The sequence below is a fragment of the Poromitra crassiceps genome (assembly GCF_964638095.1).
Source record: "Poromitra crassiceps genome assembly, chromosome: 18".
Taxonomy (NCBI): domain Eukaryota; kingdom Metazoa; phylum Chordata; class Actinopteri; order Beryciformes; family Melamphaidae; genus Poromitra; species Poromitra crassiceps.
In genome coordinates this window covers 8,051,353-8,074,083 of record NC_139636.1, presented here as the reverse complement: position 1 = coordinate 8,074,083, position 22,731 = coordinate 8,051,353, and the positions used below count along the sequence as shown (strand labels likewise).

The 22,731-nt window shown below is 41.3% G+C and overlaps 1 protein-coding gene across 1 annotated transcript; it reads left to right on the top strand.

The window, feature by feature from the left end:
* Positions 1-517: 517 nt before the first annotated feature.
* Positions 518-21,201, top strand: gabarapl2 (GABA(A) receptor-associated protein like 2; the record flags this gene model as incomplete). Its single annotated transcript, XM_083654646.1, has 4 exons — positions 518-650; positions 9,949-10,004; positions 14,831-15,003; positions 21,087-21,201. The coding sequence occupies exons 1-4, from the start codon at positions 617-619 to the stop codon at positions 21,199-21,201; spliced, it is 378 nt and encodes a 125-aa protein (XP_083510772.1). The 5' UTR covers positions 518-616.
* Between the last annotated feature and the right edge of the window lie 1,530 nt (positions 21,202-22,731).

Below are 22,731 nucleotides of genomic sequence, written 5' to 3'. Positions count from 1 at the left end.
TCCTGGCAACGGCATCACCAAGTTTTAAATCTTCAGTATAAAATAAATAAATGATCAGTCAGATCCATTGCAAAGTGAGTAGAACATAAAAAATGCAAAGGAGATAAAGAGGTTTTATTGTACTTTAAAAAAAATGTTTTAGCATCCCAAATTTGACCTGTGGCGTTTAATTTTTAAGCCATTCCAAAAGAGCCTAATTATGAAAGTGACAAGTAAAAGAAAAAAGAGGGGGGGGATACACTTCAAATGTCTTTTAGAATGAAAAAATGTGCCTATATGCCATATATCAGCCGATCAGCATTTTGGTACTTTGTATTGCATCGACAGAATAGAATAGAGGATACTGCACTTCATTGATGTACATTAAAACCAGCGACTGAAATGAGCTGAACTAGAATATTTCCCACAGCACTTGAAGGCAGCATTGCCCCTTTCCCCTGACGTCACCTCACAGCTAGACGGACGGACGGTTCGGGTTGGAAGCTTCTGGGCAGAGAGAGACTGATGCCGTGTTTTGTTTTCATCTTTTTCTATCGGGATTTTGCTCCATTGCATCGACATTAGCCGCTTGCATTCCGAATTTAGCATCACGCCTCCGTGTGGGGATCCAGCAAAAATGAAATGGATGTTTAAAGAGGATCATTCCCTCGGTAAAGCCTGGGATTTTGATTGTTATGAAACAGATGCTCCTGTAGTGTCATGCATCCTCCTAATTTCCTGTAGTTTGCCATGTCATCCCAGGTGCAGACATGCATGCTTGCCTGGGCTGGGCTCCCTGACCGAGGTGCAGACATGCATGCTTGATGCTTGCCTCGGCTCCCTGACTGTCACTGCTGTAAACACCAGTAAGAATGGCTGCTACCATAATGGCTAATACTGCTGTTCCTGCAAGTTAAATGACAGCCGTGTTCCCCCAGAGAATGGGGGGCGCACCTTGCGCTGACAGATCATTGTTAGCAAGCTGGCGTGTAGCCTCGACGCGTGCCGTTCTTTCTTCTATGGACAGAACTGTACACGCCAAACTCTATTAAAAAATGTGGCAATTTAACACTGCCTTGCTTATCGGCAATCGCGCCTATACCTACCTGATAGAACACTACTTTAGGCCTTCACAAATCGCATGCTGCTGGTAAATTCGGCGTACATATATGATCGACCAAGCACTACCTAATTTCAACAAAATGACAACTTTTAGAATTGGTGCACACTGATAGTACCGCCCTCCACTCCACTGTGTATTGATGTCAGAAGATAAAGTTGAAATTGATTTAAAAGAAGTAAACATTAGATCTACTACCATTTGTATTGGATAGGCTACATGCCGAATTGAAGAATTACTCTAAAACAAAGCTTAAAGGTCTACGTCATATTCTACCAGGTATCCACGTAGGCTATTCTGATTATCAAGGCCATATTGAAGACGAGGCTGAAGTTGGCTCCCGATTCGCAGCTCCCGATTGGAATTTTCCAGTCCACCTTAAAAAGTGGAATAACGCCTCTAGATGGCGTGGTTCGACCATTTTCAAGCGAGTTCATGAACTGGAAAACATAGGTATATAGGGGGGATATGTAAAGAGAATACATTATAGAATGAATCCTGCATTTTGTTCGTTTTTAATGTTGCATGCAATTCTTATTGACCTCAAAAAGGTTCTCCTATTGGTGTAAACAGCTGGAAAAAAGAGTTGATTTCACAGCTTTTGCCCATCTAGACTGCATAAAACCACCTCCAACTCACAGACCATTACACATATTCTTTTCAAACCTGGCCTAGATTATAAAGGGGACATTAGACTCTCATTATAGCACAGTGTCTGATTTGTGAAACATATTTCTGATTTGTGAAACTGCTCTAATTGCAGTTTTCAACTGATTTTTACCATCTAGACCGCATCAAACCAGGTCCAGCTCAAAGACCATCACTCTAATTCTTTTCAAACCTGGCCTAGATTATAAAGGGGACATTAGACTCTCATTATAGCACAGTGTCTGATTTGTGAAACATATTTCTGATTTGTGAAACTGCTCTAATTGCAGTTTTCAACTGATTTTTACCATCTAGACCGCATCAAACCAGGTCCAGCTCAAAGACCATCACTCTAATTCTTTTCAAACCTGGCCTAGATTATAAAGGGGACATTAGACTCTCATTATAGCACAGTGTCTGATTTGTGAAACATATTTCTGATTTGTGAAACTGCTCTAATTGCAGTTTTCAACTGATTTTTACCATCTAGACCGCATCAAACCAGGTCCAGCTCAAAGACCATCACTCTAATTCTTTTCAAACCTGGCCTAGATTATAAAGGGGACATTAGACTCTCATTATAGCACAGTGTCTGATTTGTGAAACATATTTCTGATTTGTGAAACTGCTCTAATTGCAGTTTTCAACTGATTTTTACCATCTAGACCGCATCAAACCAGGTCCAGCTCAAAGACCATCACTCTAATTCTTTTCAAACCTGGCCTAGATTATAAAGGGGACATTAGACTCTCATTATAGCACAGTGTCTGATTTGTGAAACATATTTCTGATTTGTGAAACTGCTCTAATTGCAGTTTTCAACTGATTTTTACCATCTAGACCGCATCAAACCAGGTCCAGCTCAAAGACCATCACTCTAATTCTTTTCAAACCTGGCCTAGATTATAAAGGGGACATTAGACTCTCATTATAGCACAGTGTCTGATTTGTGAAACATATTTCTGATTTGTGAAACTGCTCTAATTGCAGTTTTCAACTGATTTTTACCATCTAGACCGCATCAAACCAGGTCCAGCTCAAAGACCATCACTCTAATTCTTTTCAAACCTGGCCTAGATTATAAAGGGGACATTAGACTCTCATTATAGCACAGTGTCTGATTTGTGAAACATATTTCTGATTTGTGAAACTGCTCTAATTGCAGTTTTCAACTGATTTTTACCATCTAGACCGCATCAAACCAGGTCCAGCTCAAAGACCATCAATCTAATTCTTTTCAAACCTGGCCTAGATTATAAAGGGGACATTAGACTCTCATTATAGCACAGTGTCTGATTTGTGAAACATATTTCTGATTTGTGAAACTGCTCTAATTGCAGTTTTCAACTGATTTTTACCATCTAGACCGCATCAAACCAGGTCCAGCTCAAAGACCATCACTCTAATTCTTTTCAAACCTGGCCTAGATTATAAAGGGGACATTAGACTCTCATTATAGCACAGTGTCTGATTTGTGAAACATATTACTGATTTGTGAAACTGCTCTAATTGCAGTTTTCAACTGATTTTTACCATCTAGACCGCATCAAACCAGGTCCAGCTCAAAGACCATCACTCTAATTCTTTTCAAACCTGGCCTAGATTATAAAGGGGACATTAGACTCTCATTATAGCACAGTGTCTGATTTGTGAAACATATTTCTGATTTGTGAAACTGCTCTAATTGCAGTTTTCAACTGATTTTTACCATCTAGACCGCATCAAACCAGGTCCAGCTCAAAGACCATCAATCTAATTCTTTTCAAACCTGGCCTAGATTATAAAGGGGACATTAGACTCTCATTATAGCACAGTGTCTGATTTGTGAAACATATTTCTGATTTGTGAAAATGCTATGATTGCAGTTTTCAGCTGATTTGGAGCATCTAGACCGCATCAAACCAGGTCCAGCTCACAGACCATTACACATATTCTTTTCAAACCTGGCCTAGATTATAAAGGGGACATTAGACTCTCATTATGGTCCACTCTCAGATTTGTGAAACCTTTATCCTATTAGTGAAAAGTGAAATAATGTATGATTTCACTGTATTTTCGCAGTCAGACGACATTAGACCCTAAGACCATTATTACACTTTGATTTTTCAAATATTTTTTTCATTCTCAATCAATGTAATTCTTTCACCCTTTCAAATTTTCTACCAACTTTTATCTCTACTGTCATTGTGTAGTTTTTATTAGCCTATTGTGACTAATACTTCACTGCTACATCATCTTCTTCCACTATACTTACTCCAACGAACAATTTCTACAACTTCCAGAGATTATTTTGTTCTTTTTTATTTCTAAGCAGTGCAACCACTTCTATACTTTGTCAGTATGAGCACGAGAGTTCACCCCGAGTTCACCTGAGATGTATTGTCGTCACCTGGAGGGAAGAGGTTAAGGCTAGGCAGACTCACCTGGGCGAATCCATCTCGTGCAAAGGATGGAGGTGAGTCACAGGCGAGTGTTGTCACTCAACTGGAGGTGATGTCACACAATTGCTAGACTGTGATGTCATCAGGCAGTTGTGATGTCACTCAAGCAATTGTCTTCTTTAGTTGAAATTGGTTAAGTGGTGTCTGTATGTCTGTACTGCTTACTTCAGCACCTCAGTCTGTTTTTTTTTTATTCTTATTGGATGTCATATCTTTGTATCTCATGTGTGATTATGCCTCTTGTAAATGTTAAATTCAAAAGTAAAATGTTAAAAAATAGAAAGTTTCAGATTTGTGAAACCTTGATCCTATTTCTGAAAACTGATAAAAAGGCTTATTTCACTGCGTTTCCTCCATCTAGGCCACATAAGACAGTTCAAAAACCATTAAGCATATTATGTCATTTCTGGACTAGATAACCAATGAGACTCGAGTCAATTAAACAAATTTTCAGATTTGTTAAACCTTCATTCATTTCAACATCAGAACAGAAGTCTGTATTATTGACCCATAATTTGCCTCTGAAAAGTGCTTGAAAAATGCTTGAGGTCATAAAAAAGAGTGGCAACCCTGACAATGCATTTAGTTCCAGGAACAGTGGGCCTTCGATGGGACCCGATGACCTCATTATTTTTCTTTAGTCTCCCTAGACTTTCCAGATAAAAAGTGGGCCAGGGGTTAATGCCATTGGGGAAAATGAATCCACGAAGTTCAGGAGCTTGACGGACTGATGACTGGAGGTGCAGCTGTTCGTCTGAGTGTAGTGGTTTTTGATCTGGACCTGGGTGGGAAAAAAAACAGTGAAATCAACATTTCCTTTTTCAGTTTTCACAAATAGAATAAACGTTTCACAAATCAGCCACTGTGCCATAATGAGAGTCTAATGTCCCCTTTGTAATCAAGGCCAGGTTTGAAAATAATACGTGTAATGGTCTATGAGTTGGACGTGGTTTTGTGTGGTCTAGATGCTCCAAATCAGCTGAAAACTGCAATTATAGCACTTTCACAAATCAGAAATATGTTTCACAAATCAGCCACTGTGCCAGAATGAGAGTCTAATGTCCCCTTTGTAATCTAGGCCAGGTTTGAAAAGAATACGTGTAATGGTCTGTGAGTTGGAGGTGGTTTTATGTGGTCTAGATGCTCCAAATCAGCTGAAAAGTGCAATCATAGCATTTTCACAAATCAGAAATATGTTTCACAAATCAGACACTGTGCTATAATGAGAGTCTAATGTCCCCTTTATAATTTAGGCCAGGTTTGAAAAGAATTAGAGTGATGGTCTGTGAGTTGGACGTGGTTTTGTGTGGTCTAGATGCTCCAAATCAGCTGAAAACTGCAATCATAGCATTTTCACAAATCAGAAATATGTTTCACAAATCAGACACTGTGCTATAATGAGAGTCTAATGTCCCCTTTATAATCTAGGCCAGGGTTGAAAAGAATTAGAGTGATGGTCTGTGAGTTGGACGTGGTTTTGTGTGGTCTAGATGCTCCAAATCAGCTGAAAACTGCAATCATAGCATTTTCACAAATCAGAAATATGTTTCACAAATCAGACACTGTGCTATAATGAGAGTCTAATGTCCCCTTTATAATCTAGGCCAGGTTTGAAAAGAATATGTGTAATGGTCTGTGAGCTGGACCTGGTTTGATGCGGTCTAGATGCTCAAAATCAGCAGAGAACTGCAATTATAGCACTTTCACAAATCAGAAATATGTTTCACAAATCAGACACTGTGCTATAATGAGAGTCTAATGTCCCCTTTATAATCTAGGCCAGGTTTGAAAAGAATTAGAGTGATGGTCTTTGAGCTGGACCTGGTTTGATGCGGTCTAGATGGTAAAAATCAGTTGAAAACTGCAATTAGAGCAGTTTCACAAATCAGAAATATGTTTCACAAATCAGACACTGTGCTATAATGAGAGTCTAATGTCCCCTTTATAATCTAGGCCAGGTTTGAAAAGAATTAGAGTGATGGTCTTTGAGCTGGACCTGGTTTGATGCGGTCTAGATGGTAAAAATCAGTTGAAAACTGCAATTAGAGCAGTTTCACAAATCAGAAATATGTTTCACAAATCAGACACTGTGCTATAATGAGAGTCTAATGTCCCCTTTATAATCTAGGCCAGGTTTGAAAAGAATTAGAGTGATGGTCTTTGAGCTGGACCTGGTTTGATGCGGTCTAGATGGTAAAAATCAGTTGAAAACTGCAATTAGAGCAGTTTCACAAATCAGAAATATGTTTCACAAATCAGACACTGTGCTATAATGAGAGTCTAATGTCCCCTTTATAATCTAGGCCAGGTTTGAAAAGAATTAGAGTGATGGTCTTTGAGCTGGACCTGGTTTGATGCGGTCTAGATGGTAAAAATCAGCTGAAAACTGCAATCATAGCATTTTCACAAATCAGAAATATGTTTCACAAATCAGACACTGTGCTATAATGAGAGTCTAATGTTCCCTTTATAATCTAGGCCAGGTTTGAAAAGAATTAGATTGATGGTCTTTGAGCTGGACCTGGTTTGATGCGGTCTAGATGGTAAAAATCAGTTGAAAACTGCAATTAGAGCAGTTTCACAAATCAGAAATATGTTTCACAAATCAGACACTGTGCTATAATGAGAGTCTAATGTCCCCTTTATAATCTAGGCCAGGTTTGAAAAGAATTAGAGTGATGGTCTTTGAGCTGGACCTGGTTTGATGCGGTCTAGATGGTAAAAATCAGTTGAAAACTGCAATTAGAGCAGTTTCACAAATCAGAAATATGTTTCACAAATCAGACACTGTGCTATAATGAGAGTCTAATGTCCCCTTTATAATCTAGGCCAGGTTTGAAAAGAATTAGAGTGATGGTCTTTGAGCTGGACCTGGTTTGATGCGGTCTAGATGGTAAAAATCAGCTGAAAACTGCAATCATAGCATTTTCACAAATCAGAAATATGTTTCACAAATCAGACACTGTGCTATAATGAGAGTCTAATGTCCCCTTTATAATCTAGGCCAGGTTTGAAAAGAATTAGATTGATGGTCTTTGAGCTGGACCTGGTTTGATGCGGTCTAGATGGTAAAAATCAGTTGAAAACTGCAATTAGAGCAGTTTCACAAATCAGAAATATGTTTCACAAATCAGACACTGTGCTATAATGAGAGTCTAATGTCCCCTTTATAATCTAGGCCAGGTTTGAAAAGAATATGTGTAATGGTCTGTGAGCTGGACCTGGTTTGATGCGGTCTAGATGCTCCAAATCAGCTGAAAACTGCAATCATAGCATTTTCACAAATCAGAAATATGTTTCACAAATCAGACACTGTGCTATAATGAGAGTCTAATGTCCCCTTTATAATCTAGGCCAGGTTTGAAAAGAATTAGATTGATGGTCTTTGAGCTGGACCTGGTTTGATGCGGTCTAGATGGTAAAAATCAGTTGAAAACTGCAATTAGAGCAGTTTCACAAATCAGAAATATGTTTCACAAATCAGACACTGTGCTATAATGAGAGTCTAATGTCCCCTTTATAATCTAGGCCAGGTTTGAAAAGAATTAGAGTGATGGTCTTTGAGCTGGACCTGGTTTGATGCGGTCTAGATGGTAAAAATCAGTTGAAAACTGCAATTAGAGCAGTTTCACAAAACAGAAATATGTTTCACAAATCAGACACTGTGCTATAATGAGAGTCTAATGTCCCCTTTATAATCTAGGCCAGGTTTGAAAAGAATATGTGTAATGGTCTGTGAGCTGGACCTGGTTTGATGCGGTCTAGATGCTCCAAATCAGCTGAAAACTGCAATCATAGCATTTTCACAAATCAGAAATATGTTTCACAAATCAGACACTGTGCTATAATGAGAGTCTAATGTCCCCTTTATAATCTAGGCCAGGTTTGAAAAGAATTAGATTGATGGTCTTTGAGCTGGACCTGGTTTGATGCGGTCTAGATGGTAAAAATCAGTTGAAAACTGCAATTAGAGCAGTTTCACAAATCAGAAATATGTTTCACAAATCAGACACTGTGCTATAATGAGAGTCTAATGTCCCCTTTATAATCTAGGCCAGGTTTGAAAAGAATTAGAGTGATGGTCTTTGAGCTGGACCTGGTTTGATGCGGTCTAGATGGTAAAAATCAGTTGAAAACTGCAATTAGAGCAGTTTCACAAATCAGAAATATGTTTCACAAATCAGACACTGTGCTATAATGAGAGTCTAATGTCCCCTTTATAATCTAGGCCAGGTTTGAAAAGAATTAGAGTGATGGTCTTTGAGCTGGACCTGGTTTGATGCGGTCTAGATGGTAAAAATCAGTTGAAAACTGCAATTAGAGCAGTTTCACAAATCAGAAATATGTTTCACAAATCAGACACTGTGCTATAATGAGAGTCTAATGTCCCCTTTATAATCTAGGCCAGGTTTGAAAAGAATATGTGTAATGGTCTGTGAGTTGGAGGTGGTTTTATGCAGTCTAGATGGGCAAAAGCTGTGAAATCAACTCTTTTTTCCAGCTGTTTACACCAATAGGAGAACCTTTTTGAGGTCAATAAGAATTGCATGCAACATTAAAAACGAACAAAATGCAGGATTCATTCTATAATGTATTCTCTTTACATATCCCCCCTATATACCTATGTTTTCCAGTTCATGAACTCGCTTGAAAATGGTCGAACCACGCCATCTAGAGGCGTTATTCCACTTTTTAAGGTGGACTGGAAAATTCCAATCGGGAGCTGCGAATCGGGAGCCAACTTCAGCCTCGTATATTGAAGTACATCTGATTCTGGAATGCAGTTTGGTGTGTAACATATTCTCTTCATATATAAATTATAAAGGAAATTGCAACTGTCGGGGCGAGATGGTTTTTAACCACACAAGTGAAGGCAACTCTTACAAGGAGGCTATTTCTGTTATTGTCGACAACTCTTATAACTGGGTATTTCTGTTCTTCTCCATTTTGTTTGTTGGCAGTTTAAACCCAACACAACCCAGTTGCTTGGGTTTGAATGCCTATTTCCTCCCTCCACTCCCCCACAGCTTCTGTTCCTCTCCCTTCCTCAGATACCCTCAGGTCTCCCTTTTCTGATGAGCCGCTGCTGCCAATTCTGTAGAGGTGTTTCCAAAAGTAGCCTCGGCCTCTCATCTAGGCTAATGAGCGGGATGTGATGTGATGAGCCTAAATGGATCCACAACACCTCTCACCTCTGTTCAGTGTCTGGCACAGTCATCTCAGAACAGAGATGCACTTATGTCGCTTTGATAATGATCCGGAGTACAAAAAAATTGAGTATCACTTGATTTGGAATGATACTGACCCGGTTCGTTATGTTCACTAAACAATTACGTCTGGGTTTGGGTCCATTACACAAGAATAATAAAGTATAATAACATTTTCTCCATTAGAGAGTGTGAAATGGGCAGGACACCAAGTGGCTTGACTGTGATTTGTGATATCTGATATGATATATCCTCCTTGTAATGGATTTCAGCATTGGGAAATTCTCTGATGGAGCATTTTTTTTGCCTGGTGTCCACATCTACTCCTCCCTGCTACGTAGCTTGCAGCACTTTTCTACATCCAGCATAAGGCCTGCTGGCTCCTGCCTGTCTGCCCCTGTGCGGTGCTTGATCTTGCCTATGGAGCACTATATATACTGGAGAGCACACTTTGCTGTTTGGCAGCCACACATCAGGGGAGGCTCCTCAGAGGCCTTGCATGCTCATCCATTTAATCTCCTGACTTCCTGATTGTTTTCTTGTCTCCCCTCAGAGCACCGATGTGTGGAGTCAGCCAAAATACGCAACAAATATCCCGACAGAGTACCGGTGAGTGAAGGGGGGATGGGTTTGAGTGACAGGAAGACAGATAGAAGGAGTGAATGACTGAGTGATGGTAGGGATGGAGGGGAAAGAAGAGATACAAAGAGTGAGTGAGTGACACTGATCACTCATGATTGACAGATTTGGAGTTTTGACCCCACTGTGGCCCTGATGCAAAATTCCATGACTTATCACGAGTCGTCTTCCATGACTTATCACGAGTCGTCTTCCATGACTTATCACGAGTCGTCTTCCATGACTTATCACGAGTCGTCTTCCATGATGACCTCAAATGTTCTTCCTTCCTGGTTTGACCGTGTTCTTCTAAAGGGCTGGAACAGTCTGGTATCTAATGCAGTGATTCTCAACCTTTTTCATATCAAGGACCCCTAATTTATTCCACATTATGGCCACGGACCCCCAATTGATGAGATTGTGTTTCTCGGACCCAAATTCTATTTATTATTGTTGTTAAATAGGATTTTGTTCATTCTTCTACATTCATGATGTAATACATACATGTATGTATTACATGTATGTAATACATACATACATTCATGATTGTCGATGCTTAGTCTCAGTCGCCTACCAGCAACATCCACTATCACGGTTGTTGTCCAAACGCGCTGTTTGTTTTGTTGAATAGTGCGTAGTTTTCAATAGCAAGTTTTTTTTTTGTCTTGTTCAAGCCTGTCTTTTCTGTACTTTGGGTTTGTAATTCCGGGTTTCCACCAATAGCCACAGCAGAGAGGGCGCTGTTTCCCTGGCGTGAAGCCGAAGCAGTTTTCAATTGTTTTTGAGAAACGTGACATGACAAAAACTCCGTATTCAAAACGGTGGCTCAGTGGTTAGCACCGTCGCCTCACAGCAAGAAAGTCGTGGGTTCGAGCCACGGCCCATCCCAGGTCCTTTCGGTGTGGAGTTTGTTTTCACGTGGGTTTCCTTCCACCATCAAAGACATGTATGTTAGGGGTAATGGGCGTGGGGCCAAGCTACCCCACCCTGAAAAAACCCACTTGCTACAGAAACAGCAATCACAGTCTCCTTCATACAGTATGTATGATGGAGAGACCGTTGGCGTTGTGTAGTTGCAGCCCTGTGCTCCACTTAGGAGCCTACAGGGAATAAGAAGATGATTGGAAAACTACGCACACAAACAGCCCGTTGTGACGGACAACAACCGTGGCTTTGAGGCAAGTACTGTTTAGATCCCTTTAGATTCTAAACGGAGGTGTTGGTGGATTTAGACGGTAGGCAGCTGAGACTAAGCATCGAGAATCAGCCTCTGTTGAGGCTAATTGTCTTACTATTTTGTAAATGAAATAGTGGTGAAGATTAAAAAATAATAATTTTTGCCTTGGACCACCTGGAAGCTCCTGACGGACCGCTGGTGGTCGCCAAATGTTGAGAACCACCTATCTAATAGGGGTGGGGGAAAAAATCGATACACCATAGTATCGCGATATTTTGCCTGACGATATTGTATCGATATTTGGACGCCAAGTATCGATATTGCAAAAAAAAAAAAAAAAAATTGCAGGCCATGCCAGGCCACCGGGCTACTATAAACTTTAGTTCCAAGGCCAGCAGTAAACAAATGGTAGCATATTTTAATTTTGTTTTAACAGTAACAGTTTTGTCATAACAGTAATTTACAAATTCCCCAGTTACTGAATGGGCTGCACAAGATGTTTTGTGTAAGTGAAGTTGCATTGTTCAAAAACTACCTAAGTACAGTAGTCCACACACACATCCAGTTAAGGTGGACTGTAAGTAGACTGTAACAAACAGTTCGTTAGGTGCATGCAACTATGACATGACTTTATGAAAGTTGTTGGTCTGTCTACTTGACAATGTTGCTGCAATAAAATGGTTGAAGTCAGATGTACAGACTGAAAAATTGTTCTTGTATAAACCAGATGTTGACAAAGTATTCCTTTGGTGAGATCATTTGCAGTTGAAAAAGTAAGAAATCGCAATATATCGAAATATCGCAATATTCAATATATCGCAATATTCAATATATCGCAATATCGGCGATATCGCAATACTATCGTATCATGACTCAAGTATCGTTTTACTATCGTATCGTGGGCATCTGGTGATTCCCACCCCTACTATCTAATCTAATCTAAACAAGTAATCAAATACATTCTGCTATATTCCTGTAAAGTGACCTGTTTGTAAAATTCAATGATATTCAATGCCTTTTCCCCAGGGAATGATGAAATTCCCTTGTCTGTGGATACAACTCCATGATATTCCAGGACTGGTTGGGAGTTTACTGGTATAGTAGAAAGGGCCAGCAGCTCTTCCTGGTCCACTGTCACTGTCTTGTCTCTTTCACACCCCCATGCTGGCAAAGCCCTATAGTATTTCAGCCACGCCCCCGGGGCTCCCGTTGTGTTGCAGCTTTACAGCCGCCCCCCCTGCAGCGGTTGTGGGTCACTAGGCCACCGGGTTTGACTCAGCAGTTAGCAGCCGCTTTACCTTTAGCTCTGCCCTTAGTCTCTGCTGAGAAAAGTGCATTAGCCTATCAAGCCTTTTATTATTATTATATATATTGAGGGTGTCAGGGTGGCGCAGGTTCGAGCCCCCGTGTTAGCCTAGGTAAACCCAGCCCCCACGTGACCTGCTCTCTCAGTTCCCAGTCACTTGTGACTGTAAGCAGGGTGAGCCTGAGAGCAGGTCACTGGGGGCTGGGTTTACCCAGGCTACCCCCGTGTTACCTCCGGCTTGGTCGGGCGTCCATACAGGCACAATTGGCCGTGTCTGCGGGGGGGAAACTGGATGAAGGGTATGTGTCCTGGTTGCTGCACTAGTGCCTCCTCTGGTCGGTTGCGGCACCTGTTCGGGAGGAGGGGAACTGGGGGGAAAGTTAAAGAATATAATTATTTATAATATAATTGTTCTGCAATTTTTTTAAGTTTCGGTCCGAGTGAAATGTCCTATGGTCTCTCGTGATTCCAAATATAGCTGGATCGTTTGGTTTGACAAAGTAAAACTATTTTTATAAGCATTATATTATTATATATATCCACCGCCATTGTAAATAAGAATTTGTTCTTAATGACTTGCCTGGTGAAATAAAAGTGGGAAAAAAAATCAGGAAGTGTAAAAAGTGACTTATTACTCCTTTAAAAAGTAATAAATTACTCATTACATTCGCTAATATGTATATATATAATATATATATATACCGTATATACATATACGTATATACACACACACACACACATATATATATATATATATATATATATATATATATATATATATATATACTCACGTATATAAGATGGAAAAAAATGGTGAACGAATGACTGGTGCACTGCGTATGCCTAAACCGGAAGTGGGCGTGACTTTGAGCTGCAGATTGACAGGTCAGGTCAGAGAGCCTACAGTACAGTGACACCGTGCCATGTGTGGACAAGAGTAGGTGTTAAACAAACTGGATTGGAGAGATGCCTCATTGTACGCTCTTTTCAAGGCCCTTTGTGTGGCTGATAATGCCTGTTAAACTCGATCCTCTTTACCAGTCTTTTCATTGTGCACCTGCTCAATGGGAACACTACTGGGAAGCGATAGCACACAGAGATGGGCAGAGCAGATGAAGGTTCCTCCCACTGTGTAGGATCGCTGCATTGGTTCGGGCATTAAATGCAATGTGTTAACGCTGGTGGAAGATGGAAGCTATTTCCCTTCGGTGTCGATAATGAGGTTCATATCGCAAAGGTCTGCATAAAATACAGTCCAGCCTCATTTCTCTTAACCTAGGTCTGCATAAAATTAGGGGTGGGACAAAATATCAATACTGGAATATTATGGTGATACTTCTTTTTGCGATACGTTATCGATACACTGGCGCCAAATATCAATATTTTTATATTTATTTACATAAACCAAGTTGGTAAGCACTGAAATGTGTCCAGGTTGACATAAAATAAGTTGATTATAGTTGTAGATTTAAAAAAAATATATACTGTATATATATTTTCTGCATTAATTTCTTATTTTTTTCTGTAAACTTAATTTGCACAGATTGAAAATATTTTAGTGAGGCATAGTTGTCAGTTTATGCCAGTTTATGGCTATTTTACATTGGAATGATGGCACACGTGGACAAGTTCCTGTGTGTGTGTGTGTGTGTGTGCGTGCGCGCACATGGTGTGTGTTAAAACAGGCACTAAGCTAAGACTGTGCACTTTGCTGTACATCGTTTCATCTCAGTTGGCAAATTCTGTGAAACACCGACCCCACAATTTTAATTCCTGCTTTTTGCTTTTTAGGGGTATTTTTTCTTCTTCAGTTACACAGATCTATTGTGACGCATCGTCGAAGAATTGCAATGTATTGAGTATCGCAGAATCGCTGTATCATAGCATCGTTATCGTGGGCAACATATCGTGATAGTAGTATCTAGGGATGTTCATCAATTATCGAAAATCGATAATTGATCGTTAAGGATTGGAATCGATCCTGTGGCATTTGGATCGATTTTGTTATTATAAAAAATAATAATTTTTGTACTAGGTTTGGGTGGAATTCGTTCCTCCTCGCCCCACTCCATTGCACAGCCGACTAACGTGAGGTGGAGCTTCATATAGTCTATCATATAAAGTATTAATATGATCGATAATCGATAATTGATCGTTAATTTTGACCGATTATCGATTTTGGAAAATTTTCAAAATGAACATCCCTAGTAGTATCGTATTGAGAGTTAGTCTGTGATTCGCGCCCCGCCCCGAAAATCCAGTGGAAGCTCACTTCAAATCCAGTGGAACCTGTAGAATGCGGCGTGCGCTGATGTTTGCATGGTTGTGTTGCAGGTGATCGTGGAGAAGGTGTCGGGCTCGCAGATCGTGGACATCGATAAGAGGAAGTACCTGGTGCCCTCTGACATCACAGTGGCCCAGTTCATGTGGATCATCAGGAAACGCATCCAGCTGCCCTCGGAGAAAGCCATCTTCCTCTTCGTCGACAAAACGGTTCCCCAGTCCAGGTGAGTGTGTGCACTTTGTTTCACATTTTCTCCCCAATTGTACTTGGCCAATTGCCAGACCCCCTCTTGCCCAATCTGGGGAGAGCCGTAGACTAGCACAATGCTTCCTCTGACACGTGCAGTCGCCAGCTCATTCTTTTCACCTGACAGCGAGGGGTTTCACAGGCAGGCACGTGGCGCATGGGAGGATCACACTATTTTCCCCCAGAACAGGTGCCCCCGGCGGGCCAGAGGAGGCACTATTGCAGCAACCAGGACTCATTACCCCACCGGCTTCCCACCTGCAGCCAATTGTGTCTGTAGGAACATCTGACCAAGCCGGAAGTACCCCTACCACCAGGAGTCGAACCCGGGTCTCCACGGTGGTAGGCGAGTGCTTTAGCCTCTACACGACCCAGACGGTCCAGGGGCTGATGCTGATACTTCATCTTGAAGCCTTTATCGACGACGTGTCGATCTCATTGAGCATCGCTACGACGAATCGTGTATTTGCGAGGCCCTGGCCTACTTAAAGCGATGTGCAACGAAAGCCTAAGTCAGAACCCCCCTTGTTCATGTCTGCATGTGGCTTTATCCATCCATCTCTGTAACTGAAGAGCAACATATGAGTTCTTAGTGTGTGTGTGTGTGAGTGTGTGTGTGTGTGTGTGTGTGTGTGTGTGTGTGTGTGTGTGTGTGTGTGTGTGTGTGTGTGTGTGTGTGTGTAATCCATCTCCCTGTGAAAGAGGATGCAGCCACACCTGTCCTCTACGTTTACACACCCATCAAAAAACACTGCTTACCTGTTTGCATCCAGCACCTCCTGTGATGCTCAAACACCTCCACAATCTGACCTCTTTTTTTCCCCAGGGTAGATCAGGGTGTCTATCTAACAGGTTGTTAAAAAGTCTTGAAATTTATTATCTAAATTTAAGGCCTGGAAAAGTATTACAATGTTTAAACCTCAAGCTTTTGTTTTCTTGTTTTCTTTGCACTGCCTGTCTAATCTTGCACAGGAACCCAGATGTAGTCAGAGGTTCGTCTTATTTGAATATATATTTATTATTACTACGGGGCACTCAGTAGAGCGCATACCTCTGCCACGCCATCTTAACCGCATTACCACGCCCCCTGTTGGCCAGTTGGCGTGGAAAGTTAGTCACTTTTAACGTTGGACCAGGACCAACGTTTCTGCCAAGTTTCGTGCAAATCCGTTTAAGATACAGTATCTTGCTGACAGGCACACAGACAGACACACACACAGACAGACAGACAGACACACACACACACACACACACACACACAGACAGACAGACAGACAGACACACACACACACAGACGGACAGACACACACAGACACACACACACACACACACACACAGACAGACAGACACACACACACACAGACAGACAGACACACACAGACAGACAGACATACACACACACACACACACACACACAGACAGACAGACAGACACACAGACAGACAGACATACACACACACAGACACACACACACACACACACACACACACACACAGACAGACACACAGACAGACAGACACACACACACACAGACAGACAGACACACAGACAGACAGACACACACACAGACAGACACACACACACACAGACAGACAGACACACACACACACACACACACACACACAGACAGACAGACATACACACACACAGACAGACATACACACACACAGACAGACACACAGACAGACACACACACAGACAGACACACACACACACACACACACACAGACAGACAGACAGACAGACACACAGACAGACACACACAGACAGACAGACAGACAGACACACACACAGACAAATGTGGTGAAAATATAACCTCCAGCCAACTCTGAAAATGAAACAATTCAATAATAATAGCAGATGAGACACAAAATTGCTGAACTTAAAGTTCCCATTTCATGTAGAAACATTATTTCCCTTTCCTCTTTGATGATGAGAGCTTGGGTGTGTTATTCACCTTATGTTCCAACACAGGGGTCAGCCAGTTACTTCCTATTGTGTTGACACTTCCTGTGACAGTACAGTACTACTGACCAGGTCAAACTGATGGGTGTTTTGAACAGGAAGTCACAACACAACTGGGTCAAGTGGGCGGGGCTACATAAGCTGAATAGTATAAACACATGGTCCCCAGATAAAGACACACCAGCCATGTCAAGAAAAAGTGCCTCCAAACGAGCCGTTTGCACTCAGAGAGGAGGCTGGCCAGCGAGACTATCTTATCAGAGGTGAGAGGTCTCAAAACAGCACATACCAGTAGTCCATGGTAGTCCATGAGGGGAGAGACAGAGCACATAGAGAAGTCCCACAGAGGCTGGATTTGAGTTTTTTTTTTTGCAACAGAATTCATAACCTTATTTTAAAGACCCATGAGCCATGTTTTAAACAGCTAAAAATAGCATAAAATGGGACCTTTAAATGAACATTTATTTATCAATATTATTATTGTCTGTCTGCATTGTCTCCGTTTGCTGCAGTGCCCTTATTAACACGTTCACTGCCATTGACGTATTAATACGTCAAAAATAATCCAACGGTTGACTGCCAGCGACGTATTAATACGTCAAAAAAAAACGTAGATTTTTTTTTGGACGGTGCTACGTGGATCAATGCCCCCCGCGTCTCCTATGGAGATATTGGAAGTATTGAATGTGTATAATCTATTTTACCGACCAGCTAGGTGGCGACGGTCCTCTCCCGACAGAGAGAAAGTCAACCAAAAGCAGCCGCCTCCCGCGGCTGCTTCCTCCATTCTCAAGGAAATGGCTTGGCGATTTTACAGTCAGAAACGAACGAGCCTCATTCTCATACTGTAGGCGGGGGCGCTTTCGCGCTGCTGCGGTGGGGGGTTCCAGAAATGGACTGGGTGGGCAGCATAAAGCCTAGAGTCGCACGGGGCTTCATCGGGGCTCTCAAACCCAAGAGACGAGTGAGACCTATCCACACTCGCTGCCAGGGAGGGAGGCTGCTCAAACTCGCTGCCAGGGAGGGAGGCTGCTCAAACTCGCAGCAGCAGCAGCAGCAGCAGAGCACTCGCTTGTGACAAACGCAGGCTGAAAGCCACTAGACACACCCACGGAGGGAGGAGTTGAAGGAGAGGGCGTTCGGAACTATATTGTTTGGATGTCTGATCTCTCACTGATGCCAAAAATAAATGGTTAAAGTGACTGTTCTGCCTGTTTGATTGAATTTCACAAAACTGCGATTATCTCAGCTTTCACTCTCAGACGCTAAAACCATGCTGTACTCAACGGCTAATATCTACATAACTACTAACTCTACAAACTAACTCTTTTAGACAGAGAAAGCACACATTCTATTAGTACTTTTGTGAACTTTGTGTTGACAAACTCCAAGCAGAAAAGAATCCTCGGCTCTTGTAAAATGAGCCAGAATCCTCAAAAAAACGGCTTGGCAAAAGCTACCTACAGCAAAAAAAAAACGGCTGGCAGTCAATGTGTTAACACATTGAGTGCCAGCCATTTTTTCAATCCTGTAGGTAAGTTGTGCCAGGTTTTTTTTTGAGGATTCTGGCTCATTTTACAAGAGCCGAGGATTATTTTCTGTTAAGAATTCGTGAACACCAATCATCTAAAAATAACTAATAGAATGTGTGCTTTCTCTGTCTAAAAGAGTTAGTTTGCAGAGTTAGTAGTTATGTAGATATTAGCCGTTGAGTACAGCATGGTTTCAGAGATTTTCAGAGTTTGGAGATAAATGGATTTTTAGAACCACCTCACGTGCCTGTGATTATGGGTGCCCTTGTCTCCCACTCTGTGCGCTCTCTCTCTCTCTCTCTCTCTCTCTCTCTCTCTCTCTCTCTCTCTCTCTCTCTCTCTCTCTCTCTCTCTCTCTCTCTCGTCTTACAATGTTTATGTAAGACGAGATAGCTCGTCTATGGCACTTAACCGTTGGATTATGTAAGACGAGATATCTCGGCTATGGCACTCAACGTGTTAAAAGATAATACAAATAAGTAAATAAATGTCCACAGGTAATTAAAAACTTAAACTTTGTGGAAAAAAACCCATAAGTTGTTGTAAACTTACATAAACAAATAAAAATAAACAATGTTAGTGCACACAGTAGCACCCAGGAGACACTTTTTCTTTATCAGCCTCGTGAGCACCGATGCCACTTATCTCAAAATGCCATTAATCGGTCAGTCTATCACCAGTTTCCAGGCTATGACAGAATGGCTGATATGACAGAATGACTGATATCGGAAGTACAGACAGATCGTAGCTGAACGCACAGAGTTAAGGCAACATCACTTCCATAGATAAAAAGGGACGCCCTGATCCACTGACACAGCGGCCTCAGGCATGATAAGTTATGTCACAGAGAGGATTAGTGTGCTGTAGGGATGTCACGATACTAGAATTTCTACTTCGATACCGATACCCAGGAAAATATCGATACTCGATACCATTTTCGATACCACGCGGCAAGATGACAACAACACATCAAGGGGCTTAAAAAATAAACAAAGACAGATGCTTCTCCATAATCTAAGTCTGAAAAAACTAATTAAAAACTTTGACCTTACACAGCAGATTACACCTGTTCTCGTCATCAGCCTATCGGAAACACAGCCGATTACACCTGCTCTAGTCATCAGCCTATCATAACACAGCAGATTACCCCTGCTCTAGTCATCAACCTATCAGAACACTTTGAACTTGTTGAAGCAAAATATACCCACCAATGACAGGGAGGGACAAATCAGTGGTTTGTTTGATTTTTCATTAAGAGAACGCACTGCTGATATTGATACAGTTGCAAATGAGTATTGTATCGGTTTCAAATTTTTAGTATTGATACTTATCGATACCTGTTGCAAATGAGTATTGTATCCGTTTCTAATTTTTAGTATTGACTTTTATCGATACTATCGATACTTTTGACAACCCTAGTGTGCTGAGCATTCCCTGAGGGGATCAGAGTCAAGTGACATTTTCCATGACAATCGCACCAGCCTCATTTGAACCATGTGCTATTAGCCATAGATGGCCATTGTGTTGGAGGAGGATACAGCAATACTGTAGATAGATGTTTATCTAGGCAGGGATACACCCTCAGCCAGGAGAGAAGCTTGAAAGGAAATAATACACTACAGCCGAAGCTTTACTTTCATTATGCAACCCGTGGATTCATTCATCCCCACTTCACAATAACACAAGCGTTTATCGTGAAGACTCATGTGTCCCGCTGTGGAATGTGCACCACACACGCCGCGTAGGGGTGTGTGTGTGTGTGTGTGTGTGTGTGTGTGTGTCAGTCAGCCTGTCTCGGGAGTGAACGTGTGATTCATGCAGTACGGCAGGATTTTATTTATCCCGAGACTTTTTGAACCAACACTCGAATAACGGGCGTGAAAATGTGTCATTTCATGACAAAGCAGTTAGCGATGCACGTTGATACCGGCACGTCATCGGTAAAGGCTTTAGAGTGAAATATCGGCATCGGCCCGAAACAAACATTTCTGCCGATATGACAGCCCAATAAAATGACACTTTAATTATGTTGATTTAATTTATATTATTAACGCCAAATTAGTTTTCTTATTTTGCCCGGTGAATGTGTACATTTTGAAAAGCATTGTATTTATGTCTGCATCGGCCAGTGGGGGCATCACAATAACAGTAGGCATAATAATGTGTTAATTCCACTACAGGAGAGACTTGATGATCTCTGACATTAGGGGAAAAAAATGTGTGCATATATCGTTATCAGCAATCAGCCAAAACAGTTGGAAAATATCGGCATATTGGATATCAGCGTTCTCACCACCGTTCAAACCATATATTTGACAAGAAGTTCCCAGATGATTGGTCGGCAGAGATCTCCAATAGTCTGCGAGCCGAGACTGTGACAAGAATACATTTTGTGGGGGAAACACTGAATAATTCGACTTTTTTTATAGCCTAAATGCATGCCTAGAATGTCAAATAAATAAAATAATCGTGCATTTTATTTGTGCTGCACTTTTCATTCACAAAGAATCTCAAGAGTGCTCAATGTAATGGTCTAATGAGTGTTTTTTGTTTGTTTCTGCAGTCTGACCATGGGCCAGCTGTACGACAAGGAGAAGGACGAGGACGGCTTCCTGTACGTGGCCTACAGCGGAGAAAACACCTTTGGTTTCAAGGCTTTTTATACAACACGGGGTTAATGATGTACTGATCCCACTCCATCACACACACACACACACACACACACTCCATCACACACACACACACACACACGCACACACGCACGCGCGCACACACACACTCACTGCTGAACAGTGTTATTGTCTGACATTAGCCTTTGTTATATCAATACTGACGTGTCTTAAACCAGTAATGCACAAACAAGATTTTAGCACAATCATAAAAAATAAAAAAAAAGGTTTTTGACACTTATGGGAAGAAAACAAACAAAATTAATAGAATAAATTAACATGTTCAAAATTTGTATTTGGGTCTAGACAGGGCTAGGATGATTATTATTGTCAAGTTACACTCGATTTTAATACAGGGTTTCTGCAAAATCTCTGTAAAAATCCAATAATCTGAATTGTAGGCCTTAAAATGACTTCAAATTTGACAGGTCTTAAAATTGATTGGATCATGAAGTTAACATTACTTTTATAAAGTTGCGTTAACTTCAGTCGCGCTTTTAAATGTGTTTTTGGGGAAAAAGGTGTATTGATCACGCTGTAACAAAACCAAAACCAAATGGAACCAATAGCCGCTAATGTAAACAGCGTGTTTACGCACGCTAGCTAAGCATAAATGAGCAAGGAAGACATAGGTGAGATCACATCGCTAAAATATCCTTTGTACTTTTTTGTTTTGTTTGCCAGTATGGACGTGAGATAGTCTTACATTCCATTCATATAATGGTCTTAAAAAGTCTTAAATTTTAACTTTTGAAACCTTCAGAAACCCTGTTAATAGTCTAAAACAGCCTTCATTATTTGTCCTCTTTGAAAGACCAGTTTGAAGACAAATATCTTTAACGCCACCATAAAATACATAGAATCATCACCACACATAGTTGTATCGGATCAAATTAATTTCCCTCTCCAAGTATTGAATCGGTGTGTCAGACAAAACACTTGTTGGGCTAAAACACACACACACACACACACGCCTAGTCATGCTACATTTCTTTCAGTCAGACTTGATGATGTCACAGTGTGGCAGAAAGCTTATAACCATCATTAACACCATGTTATGGATGCATTTGTACGGCTCATATCATACAGTACTCGACACTTCAGTGATGTCAATGTAAATCTGTAGGCAGGCTCGGCGGTACGATAAGACTTATCGTATACAGTATACGTTCAATACAGGAACGAAAAAAACAAGCACGCGAAAGGAAGCAGCTCGCGCTCTCCGGTCGGCGAATGACCGGATTGGGTGGATGAAGTGCTGGTTATTAGCTAGTGTTTCTCCAGCTCAGGGCCCCGTCTTTTGGTAACGCTTTACTTGAAGTGTATCGTGTTGAGATGATAAGCCCATTAGGAGCAGAGATACACTTTTCTCACAATGTAATCCTGACATTTGATCAGAAAATGACAGTCAACCTAACGGAATAATCCCCCCTCAAGTGATCTTCAATGCATTCCGGGAGCTATTTTGTGGTGAAATGTTGCGATTTTACTTTTCTTTACTTTTGCCGACCCACTTTCCTTCAACCTGCGTTGTGTACT